General features: G+C 30.3%; 1 protein-coding gene and 1 non-coding gene across 2 annotated transcripts; one reads left to right on the forward strand and one right to left on the reverse strand.

Annotated features, from left to right (window-relative positions):
- Positions 1 to 1,209: 1,209 nt before the first annotated feature.
- LOC7487251 (short-chain dehydrogenase TIC 32 B, chloroplastic) lies at positions 1,210 to 4,698 on the reverse strand. Its single transcript, XM_002309013.4, has 8 exons — positions 4,378 to 4,698; positions 3,770 to 4,001; positions 3,598 to 3,677; positions 3,262 to 3,415; positions 3,061 to 3,139; positions 1,916 to 2,000; positions 1,742 to 1,788; positions 1,210 to 1,653 (listed from the first exon to the last, which is right to left on the reverse strand). Exons 1-8 carry the CDS (start codon positions 4,493 to 4,495, stop codon positions 1,480 to 1,482), a joined length of 969 nt encoding a protein of 322 aa, XP_002309049.4. The 5' UTR covers positions 4,496 to 4,698; the 3' UTR covers positions 1,210 to 1,479.
- A 1,550-nt stretch (positions 4,699 to 6,248) lies between these two features.
- TRNAR-UCU (transfer RNA arginine (anticodon UCU)) lies at positions 6,249 to 6,321 on the forward strand. The gene has a single exon. It is a non-coding gene; the product is annotated as a tRNA-Arg (tRNA).
- The last annotated feature ends 5,157 nt before the right edge of the window (positions 6,322 to 11,478 follow it).

The raw sequence follows: 11,478 nt of genomic DNA on the forward strand, positions 1-11,478 counted from the left end.
TAGTGAAAATGGGAAATGAAATGCTTGATGAATGAATGAATGAAGGTGATGAAAGTGGGATTTTGCCAGGTTTTTTTAATGGGTTGTTGATGAGTTATGGTGAAATTTATCGGGTTGCTTGTGGAATTAATTTCGACAGGTTTATTTAATGGAATTATGGTGAAAAAGAAAAAGAAATGAGGATATTTGGGTTAAGTTGATGTGGAGGTTGCTGGAATTTTTGCTTGGTAAAGCATGCATGAATGTGCTTGCTGTAATTTATGGTATTTTTGTAATTACATCATCTTTGACCAACTACTATTCTTAATAAAAAAGAAATTATTGTTTTCCAAACAAAAACCCAACTGACTCTTTATTGGTATTTTTATTATTTTTAAGTTTTATGAGCTCTTTAATTATTTCAAATATAATGATAATCTTATAAATAAATATATTTTTTTTTTGTTTTGCACTAACTCTTAGGATGCAAAGTGTTACATCTTTCAAAATTAAGGTTGCCAAGTATAATTTTTAAAAACTTGATTATAAAATAAAAAAATAAAATAACTATAGCTCAATTTCTTTTATTACTAGCTTGTTATTCATGTGGATTGAATTTTCTTATACTTCTTTCTTTTTAATTACTCTAAGAATTCTATAATTTGATTATTTTTTAACTTCATAAAGAAGTTTTTGAAAATTATACTTTGTGTGTGTATCTTATTTCTAGCACATCTATGATTAAAGTGTGTTTGTTTTGTTAGGTAATTTTTATGGTTGTAGTTTAAAAAAAATATGGTTAGTTGGATTTAGATACATGCTTAATTGGTAAAAATTATGATTGAGATTTATGTGTAGCAAAAAACATGTATAAAATGTTTGGTGAAACTCAATTAAAAAAACATATAAAAACTGTTTTACCAACACAACATAATCTTTATTACCGTAATTGTCTTACAACATAATTGTACTACAATAAATTTTCTATCACTAAATAATGTGAACAAAAACACATGTTTTTAAATAATTAGATTGAATACGTATGGGAATTGATAATTTATTTTATCACTAAATAATTAGCAAAAAAAATCCACATATATATATATATATATATATATATATATATATATATAGATAGATTTAGTGATAAGCTGTTTTGCAAAACAGTACTGCATGAATTTGATTAAAAAAGAGAGGAAATTCAAGTATTTTGAAATCATTCCAAAGGCATCGTAGAAAATGGCTTTAATAGAGAATAATCAAAAGTACAGAACTAAATTAATCAGATATCAACTTGACCTCTGAAACCACCGAACGAGTTTAACTCCTTCAATTATCACACCACACAAAAGCACACTGTAAAGGAAGAGGCCACACATTATATATATATGGGGCTTCTGATCTCTCTCCCTTCTTCCCTCTATGTATTTATAGAGGGAGAGAGAGGCCAATAATACTGAGAAGCCTTAAGGCTTGGTAAACCTACGCATTTATTTTTCTTCAAGCTTTTGAAACAGAAGTAATCAGCTTGTTGCTGAAGTCCCACAGTTTCCTTGCCAATGCTTCATCTCTAGCAAATGCACTGGGCCCCAAGCTATTGCAGTCCACATAGTATTTACCGGTAACACCTTTCAAGCTCGGGTGCAACGCGACGTAGCATGTTGTGGCTGCCCCCTGAGATCATCAGAAACAGGAAAATATAAATAAAAGAAAAAGGGATGACACTGTTTACTAAAAAATGAAAAAGAAAGATCGAGGCTACCTGAGGCACGTTCTTCCATAAGAAAAACGAAAAGAACTTCAAAGTTCCTGCCCATAATAATAGTAATAATAATAATAATAATGAAGAAAAAAGAAGAAGAATCAGGTCACTCTAACACAAGAAAAAAGCTTTTGGAGTACTGGAACATAGAGCGTATAATTAAGACATATTTACTCATTAAAATTGCAGAGTGTTTGAAGAGATTTGTCATAATCAACCCTGGATGGACTGCATTTGCAGTAATGTTCACACCCTCTTCCTGCGTATTACAGCATCGAAGAAAAAGGCGTCAAATTAAATTCTCTAAGAATTTGCAATAGAATTCAAAGTCATAATTTACTAATTGATAATTCCCACTCTATAGCTAGAACCATGTATATATGGAGTGACCAAATCTGCCTCCTTTAGAGTTTTCTTTCTTTACAATAATATTTAAAACACGTATATATTTTATTTAAAAACAATATATAATACATGCTAGTGTATATTAATTATGATTAAAGCTCATGTCAATATATATATTAATACATGGAATTCTATAAGAACCTATATGGTTTTTCATAATAAAATCTATTTTTATAATTTGAGATAAAAAAATCTGTCTTCATAATAAAATCAAAGCTAGATATATTATTTTTCATAGTAGTTACTTTATTCTATTTTGCATATTAGGTTAAGACTTTGTGTTATATATATAAACTATTTTTACTTGTTCATTAATTTATTTATACTTTTTTGTGGTTGGGAGGTGGGTGGACTAGGACGAGATTGGGTTTGATCCAGCTTTTTAAATGAATTTTATAAAAATAAAATTTAAATTTAAATTTAAAAACTAAACTGTCTTCCTGTCAAATCGACTCATGATTTATCTAAAAATCTAGCCCAACTGAATGAATCAGATGATACTCAACTTGTCGAGGAGATCGCCTTTCATAGCCGTCCATTTTATGAAATTTTGCTTCTATCATGTTGGATCTCTAAGCCCATAGTTGTTCTTTGTCTTCTCTGGGCGGAGAGTCCAAGGTGGTTTCTTAGTTGGTTTGAAAATGTTTTTTAAAATTTATTTCTTTTTTAGCCCACGCTGCTAAAACAAACTGCTCTGAACCTTCGGTTGTTTCTTATTTAACACCTACGCCAGGATGACGCATAGCTACGGCCCAGCGACAGATTACCTTTTCCGGATTCATGACCCCAGAACATATTACAGACATGCTCCATGCGGAGCAAACTGAGAGCAAAGTTCAGGGATATTCTTAATTTAGAATTTATTCTTCTCGTTTATGAGCAAGTTGGAAGCAGACCGCAACTTCAGTGTTTACCTGAAAGCGACGGGAAAGCTCTTTGGCATGCAGTATGTTTGCCAACTTGGATTGGCCATAAGCCCTTTTGTCAGAATATCTGTAGCAGAAACAAAAGCTCAGACACCATTGAAAGCATGGTTTAGATAAAAATGTGCTAATCATAAATATTCATGGAAAAAAAAAGATCAACATCACTTGTAGAAAGAAAAAGCCACGCACCTCTTCTTGTCATTAATATTATTGAACCGGATCCCATCTTTGTAAGTGTGAATGTGGGCAACTGATGACAAATTCACAATCCTCCCCTCGACACCGGTGGTTCTTGCGGTCTCTTTCATTTTGTCAAGGAGCAGATTTGTCAAGAGAAAATGACCTGATAATTAATGGTGCAAATTAATTGATTGTAATTAACAGCGTTATATATTTTGTGGTAGGGAAAAAAACATCAATACCAGCCAGCGTTATATATTTTGTGGTAGGGAAAAAAACAATATCAATACCAGCTAGCCAGCGTTAATCAAGTCTTAATCTATACATAATAGTACAGATACATACCCAGGTGATTTGTGGCAAATTGCATCTCTATTCCATCTTCTGAGAGCTGGTAGGGGCAAAACATGATGCCAGCATTGTTACTGAAACATAAAAAAGAAATCTTGCATGTATCAAGCTGGCACGGGAGTACCTGGATATATCTAGATTTTATAACAAGAGAGCGAGAGATCACATTAAGATGTTGAGAGGCAGATCGAGAGAATTTAAGTTATCAGCGAATTCTCTAATGGATTTGATAGAGGACAGATCAAGTTTTAGGACATCAACACGGGCATCTTCATCCTCTTTAAGAATAAGTTGTTTAGCTTCGTTTGCAGCAACCATGTTCCTGGCAGCAATAATGACATGGGCTTTATGTAAAGCCAGCACTCTTGTCGTCTCCAAACCAATTCCACTTGCTCCACCTGCATCCAAATTCATAAGTGATCATTCACAGCCGACGAAAACACGATGAGGTCACAGTTCTGTACAAATTCTTAGAGAATATATACTTCAAAATCCTTTGAAGTTAATTTGCACATGAGAATTCATACCTGTAAGAAAAAAATTAAAAGCTGGCAATGGATCAGAAATCAGATAAGCCAGCCAAACAAGCAATTGAGACAACAGCAAAAAATGGAGCGTTTCAGATTAATATTTTCTTATAATTTTGATACGCATGTCAAGAATAAAAAATATATTCATTCTTAAAAAAAAAACACTCTTTGTCGCAGTAAGAAACACGTAATTGGGAATTGAATCATACAAATGAAATGGAACGTGCAAAAAGCATACAAATACCAGTGATAAGGACAGTAAGATTGGAAGCATCGATCCCCTGTGTAACCTGCTCAGCAGTAGAAGCTGATCCAAACCCACTAGTACCAGGCCTTCCTGTCACTAACGAAAAGAAACTCATTTTTTTGCTTACAAATCAATCTGAAGTTGACAAGACCCAGTATAAGACTTCTATATTTGGATGAAGAAGGAGAAGAGCTGTACGGGGGAGAGAAAGGAGTGAAAGGGAGCAGGGTTTTGCCTTTTTTAAGAGAGAGGGAATAAAATGCATGAGAAATAGAGGCTGTAGTTTTTTAGGTGATGAGTAGAGGGATTTTTATGTAGCAGACGATGGCACATTAAATAGCTGTCGGTATAGACTATAGAGCTGTTAATGCCCCCACCAACCCCTCAACTATTTGATACCTTCCTCCACGCCATGAGTGACCTGTCTTCTGGGCCAGTAATTTACCATTTTTTATTCTTTTTGATATAGTAAAAATTCTGGAAAAATAATATATGTTGAAAAGGTCTTTTAAAAATAGACAAAACCCTGTTTTTCAATATCATTTTCATACCTAACCTTTATTCTTAATAGCGGTTATTTAATTATGTTTCCAAATATATATCTTTTATAAATTAATTAACCTAAACAAAAATCAACCTAAAAGTTTATGAAAATATAATAAAAATAATTAACGGAGAGTTCACATTAAATAAATTGATTTAGCATAGGAATTCAATTAATATTTAAATAAATTGACAACGACAATACATACCACTGACTCGTTTAAATCGTCCTCTCTCTCCTTATCAATCTCTAGGTAAAGTCATTTTCGCATGAAATGCACGTCTATCGAGTGGAAATAATTGTATTATTTCAAAAAATCCATTATTTTTTGAAATAATCAGCGACCGGTAAGGTGTGAATTACCAATTTTTTACCATCATCTAGCGCTTTCTAGTTTACAGAAACGCTCGTGGGTTAGATTAAATTTTTATTTATATAGAAAAAATATATTTAGATAATAAAAATAATATTTAATAATAATATTATTATACTTTTGCTAGTAGTTCAGTTTTTAAATTTCTGACCACACTTTTTATCTAAACTAGATTTAAAATTATATTATTATATTATATGAGATTTTTTTTAACATCGTATAGTTAATTTGATGAGTTTAAAAACAGGTTAAATCATCGTTAAAATACATAATTTTATTTTAAAAAATTCAAGACAATAATTTAGTTAAGTTCTATATTTATTTCGAAACTTTATAATTTAAAATGACATTTATGCCTTTGGGTAGTTAAATTGACTTATGTTCGAACCCCGGCACTAATAAATATTTTATTTTCATTTACTTAAAAGGGGATTTTTTTTCCGGTTTATATTGAAACTATCATGTGCAGTGCACATGACCATTAAATTTAATAAAATTAATTTATGGAGAGTATATTAGAAAATAAAAATAGAAAAGTTATATTTATTACTTTTCTATATAAGGATATGATTTATAAATATATCCATGTAATATTTAGATTTTGGATTTTTTAGAAGATCTACAGTGATCGTGATTTATTTTTTAAAATCCTTTTGCAAAATGTCATATCTTCCAATTTTTTTTCCTTTTTTTTTTAAAGGCTCTCTTTATTTTACTTTTTTTTAAAAAAATATATTTTTTGTGTTATTAGATCATTTTGATGCGCTGATTTGAAAAATAATTTTAAAAAAATAAAAAAACATGTTTTTGATGTATTTTTAAATAAAAAACACTTTAAAAAACAACCACAACCACACTCTTAAATAAGCTTACTGTTTATAAATCTCCAACTCTTCAACTGAAAAATATTACTATTACAATATATTATATATTCTACCGTTTCAAACAGAGGCGCCCGTGGCCTAATGGATAAGGCGTCTGACTTCTAATCAGGCGACTGTGGGTTCGAGTCCCACCGGGCGTGATGTGTTTTGAGAAATATGGCCGTCTTTTTGTTTTTGTTTTTTTTTTTTGAGAAATCTTATAGCTTCTTCGCAATCTGGTCGCAACGTATCCTTTTTATTTCATGAAAGCTCCCAAACAAATTTTATTAATCTATGTTTGAAGGCCAAATATTGAGCAATGGGCCCAGTCTATGATAACCCATATGATTGATTAAATAAGAAAAAGGATTAGAATGAAGATAAGAAGAAAAACTAAGGATGAAACTATGAGTGTGGCACGTGTGGCTGCGGAAAAGAAAGAAAAAAAAAAAGAAAGGGTTTGTTCACCACCACAAAATTGTTTTTCTTTTCCATTTCCATTTTCTTTTCTTTTTCTAGATTTTTTTCCGACATAAAATTAGAAAACATGTTTATTTATTGAGAATGAGCACAATTTTTTTTCATAAAAGAATACATCAAGATTAAAAATACTTTTTTATAAAAAATCAAATACATAATTTATAATATTTTTTATTCATGATGATTTAGTTATAAAATATTAGTTTTATTTCATTCAAATTAAAAATTATCATGAGAAAGGTATATATTAACTACAAAAAAAAATTATATCAAAATAATATATATTTTTTATTTTTTTAAATTTATTTTTGACACAAGCGTATTAAAATAATTAAAAAACATAAAAAATCAAATTTTACTAAAACTCCATTACAAACACAGTCATAAACAGGATCTTAGTGTTGTGGTTTTTTCCTTTACGATAGAGAAGGTTTTCTTAATGTAAATTTAGTGTTTTTGTTTTTGTGCTCTTGTCATTGATTTATTATTTGCTCTTGATGGTTGAGTGTTGGTTTCATTGAACTACCAGCTCATTGGCTGTTGAATTTTACCTAGTGCTGGCTCAAGCTAAGAGCAACTTAGTCAATGACCCAAGATCTCCCCTTGACAAAAAATCTCAAGAATAGATAATTAATATTTATTAATTATATTTTATAAAATAAAAACCATCCAAACTTGACAAAATACTCAAAGTACAAAATAAAAATTACTCAAGGCACCACTTGTTAAATATACTTAAAAAATAAAAAATATTTTAAAAAACTTTATTTATAATTTGGTACAATCCTACTTGAACCGAATATGATTTTATTCATTTATTAATGTGGATACCTAAACCAGTTTACGCGCATCTCAATCAATCCTCCGAGTCCTAGTCCTAGTCCGGATTGCAAGCATGCTTCCAAGTCACCTAAAGAAGAGAAGTGAATAAAACTCATTGTACTGCGCGAATTAACAATGAGTCTGTATATAGTTTGGTTAAGAGAAGAGTAAAGAGGGTGGTTGGATTCAGGAATGCCTCAACAACCAGTAAGAGCCATTAATCAGAATATGATTTTACCTTAGATGTACAGGTAATGGCCTTTGCTCAATTTCTCAAGCTTACCGCAATTCACAGTTTTTTAGTATTTCCAGGGTTATTCTAAATTTCTAATACTCCAATAAATTATCATGACGAGAGTAAATTTCTATATAAAAGAATTACGTCAACTCGGTGAGCACTATTGTCCTTTGAAGACTAAACTCGTGACAGACAAGATAGTGTGTGTGAGTGGAGGCTGTGCGGTGGGGCTGGCGGTGGCTGTATTGTATGGTAATTGCATCCCTCTCATGAATCCCAGATAACGTTCTCAGATTTTGAGCATTATATTTGATTGAGAATATAATATCTAAAAACATCTGAGATTCCTAACAATTCGAGATTTTCTTGGCGTATAAAAAAATACCTTGATATATCTATTGTTTTTTCCAGGAAACGTTGGAAGCACGCATACCAAAGCTTCCGCCAGGAAAAGCTACCAATTAATTTTATTAGCTGGACACAAACTCCTTGCATTCTTTTTTTTTTTTTTTTTATAACTCGGGGTGTCAGGGCCAACTTGCGCGTACCACGACTATTCCCTGGGTCTACTGAACATCCTGTAAGCCCAGTAGACAAGTAAGGCACCGCGGGGATGACAGACGTTCACATGGAGGATCGAACTCAAAACGGGAGCAAGACAGCCTCACCTATTCATCACTGAGCTAGATCCTCAAGTGCCAAAATCCTTGGATTCTTGACATTCTCTCTTCTTGACTTTTCCACCTTTTTATTTATTTAGGGTAAAGTTTATCCCATACATCCATCATCAATTATTGACATGTGACCTATGATGGGGTAGATAAGTGCCCACTTTTTTTTACCGTGCTGTCAATAATTAAAGGTAAACTAGAAGAAAAAATGATAGAGGAGGGACCACCTAAATAAGTAAACAAGGGTTAATTTCATCTTACCCCCTTAAATTATAATAAGATAACTATCAATTTCATGTGCTTTTTTCACAAAGGATAAAATGAAAATTAATCATGGGCAATTGATATTGAATAAAATTTTAGTAAGAAATCGATAAAACTCACGTGAGAGTAAAAGGAAATTAACGTTTTAAAAATAAAAGGGTCATATTAAGAAATTTTCAAGAATATAATAACCAAAGAGCCTATTTGTTTCAAATTTTTTTTTTTCTTGTTTCAAATTAAATTTTTTTTGGTGTTTTCAGATCATTTTGATGTACTAATAATAAAAATAAAATTTTAAAAATAAAAAAAATTATCATTTAAATATATTTTCAAAAAAAAAAAACATTTTGAAAAAAATCATATTATTACGAAAAATTTATGATGCTCAATTTGTAAATATTTACAACATATGATAGATATAAACACAAAAAAAGAAAAAGGAAAAAAACATGAGAGAATTATAAAGTTAATATTGGAGAAGGGAAGAAAACTCTTCACTTTTTGATTGGCTTAAATATTATTTTCTCTTTTCTTTTTTTTGTGTATATATCTCTCTTATACCATAAATATCTAGCAGTCACAACTTTAACGTTATAATTTTTTTATTTACCACGATCATAAAATAAAAAATCCTCCATATTATTCATTTGTCAACATCAACGTCCCTTGACATATTATCCTTATGAAGTACAACACTATTAAATTTAACATGACCAAGTCCTCTACCTTTCGTGTCTTTAATATAAAGTGTCCTTGAAATATTTCTACGATATTGTACGAATATTTTTTAAATTATTTTTTATATAAAATATTTTTTTTATTTTTTAAAAATTACTTTTAATATTTATATATTAAAATAATTTAAAAATATCAAAAATATATTAATTTAAAATGAAGAAAAAAATAAAAAAAATAAAATTTTTTATAAAATATTTTTAAAACTTTAAAACAAACAGAAGTACTGTTATGACATCATAGAGTACACTACAGCGACAATTAGTTTTCTGTTTCAAAACAAGTAGTGGCACGAAGAATAATTCAATGATGCATCTGGTTTGGGGCTCCTTTCAAAACAAGTTTATTTGTCTCTTTTCCATTAATAAAATTATAAAAATATAAATTTTAAAAAATAAAAAATTATTATTTTAATAAATTTTCAAATAAAAAGGAAAAAGAAAAGAGAAGAAAAGCAGCCACAAAGGATTTTATCCGCCGATGACTATGTGTTGATGACAGGGCATGTGCAAATCTTAAATGCACCGCCAGCCAAGCGTTCAAGTATCAGCAGTAGCCCGTGTTTAGACTTTAGAGGGGTGCTAGAGAAGGTCACATCACACGAACCAGGCTGGTCTGACCACAGATGGTATTCGCAAACATCCTCAATTGGCCAGGAAGGCCCCTTCTTGACTCGGACCCAACTTCGGCCACTATATATATATTTTTTTTTTGGGTAATTTGAGGTGTTCGGTCCAGTTTATGTACATCACAACTAATCTCCGGATCCACTGAACACCGTGCAAGTCCAGTAGACAGGTAAGACACCGCGAGGATGACAAACGTGCATGCTGAGACTCGAATCCAGGTGACAGAGGCAAGGAAACCTTGCCTTTACCGCTGGGCTATAAGCCTCGGTGCAACGTCGGCCACCATTCATTGTATGGGTCATGTGCGTTAATTAGCCCTCCCATCCTCCTTGCTAGGTGTGATTGAGGGTGCGATGGTAAATATTTAATTATAAACTATTAAATTTTAGATAAAATATTCAAATATTAATTTCAAAAAAATTAATTTAATAAATATCCAAATATGCTCTTATGTAGAAAATAACTTTTTTTTATATTAGATTTTAGTGAAAGTATTAATGTATAGTTGAGTTATATACACGAGTGTTAAAGAAAGCTAATCACCTAAGAAAAGGGAACATTAGTGATATGATAAACAACGTCAATAAAAAATTGAAAAAGAAAAACCTCTCATATATTTTATTTCCATTCTTTCTTTTTTGAGACAATCTAGGGAATTAGAGGCGTGTATAGATTTGATTATTTTAATGTTTTTTTTTTTTTTTAATAAGGATATAGAGCTTTTCTAATGACCTAAAATTGGTTTTTTTTTAGAGCTTTTCATGAAATTTTAAATTTTTTTATTTAAATTAATTTTCATTTTATATTTTTTAATCGTTTTCATGTGTTAATATCAAAAATCAATTTTAAAAAATAAAATAATATATTATTTTAATGTAATTTAAAAAAAAAACTTCAACTACTCTCAAACATGACCAAAGCAAAGCACGACTGCTCTTGCTTATATTGAGTTTTTGGGACAAATAAGTGAAGTAGTTAGATTTTAATGGGCTGTAAGTAACCATTAATGTAGTTGAAGGTTGCTTGCAAACTATAAATACAATAATTTTCTTACCGTTTTTTCCAGGAAGCTCATTAATGTTTTCGGAGATTTTCTTATAAAGAGTCTGTTGTATTTCTACGAAAAACATCATTGTCTTTATGTATTGTTGAAAGTGTATTTGTTTGAATTCAATAACAATTACTTTATATTTATTATAAAGGCAAATAACACTTTAAATATGGAGTCTACAAGTTTGGTTGATTTCTAACTCTTTAGTTTGGTTGCAAACTATAAATAGCCTTTTTGAAGCTCAATTTAGAAAAAAACATATAGGAGAGTAGATGAAGAAAAGCACCAATTTCAAAAACTCATGGGATGTTTGGAAATCACTTAATTTAATAATATCTTATATTTAAGATAATTTTAGTGTTAATAATTGAATTTCAAATAGAATTTAATCTCTAAAAATTATATAAAAATAAATCAGATGTTAATCC

This window comes from Populus trichocarpa, chromosome 6, assembly GCF_000002775.5.
Source record: "Populus trichocarpa isolate Nisqually-1 chromosome 6, P.trichocarpa_v4.1, whole genome shotgun sequence".
Classification (NCBI taxonomy): Eukaryota; Viridiplantae; Streptophyta; class Magnoliopsida; order Malpighiales; family Salicaceae; genus Populus; species Populus trichocarpa.

Coding starts and splice junctions, on each gene's coding strand:
- LOC7487251 (XM_002309013.4), bottom strand. CDS start 4,495: ATGAGTTTCTTTTCGTTAGTGACAGGAAGGCCTGGTACTAGTGGGTTT. Junction 3,678..3,769: donor CTGCCTCTCAACATCTTAAT/GTGATCTCTCGC, acceptor TTTATGTTTCAG/TAACAATGCTGGCATCATGT. Junction 1,654..1,741: donor TATGGAAGAACGTGCCTCAG/GTAGCCTCGATC, acceptor TGATGATCTCAG/GGGGCAGCCACAACATGCTA.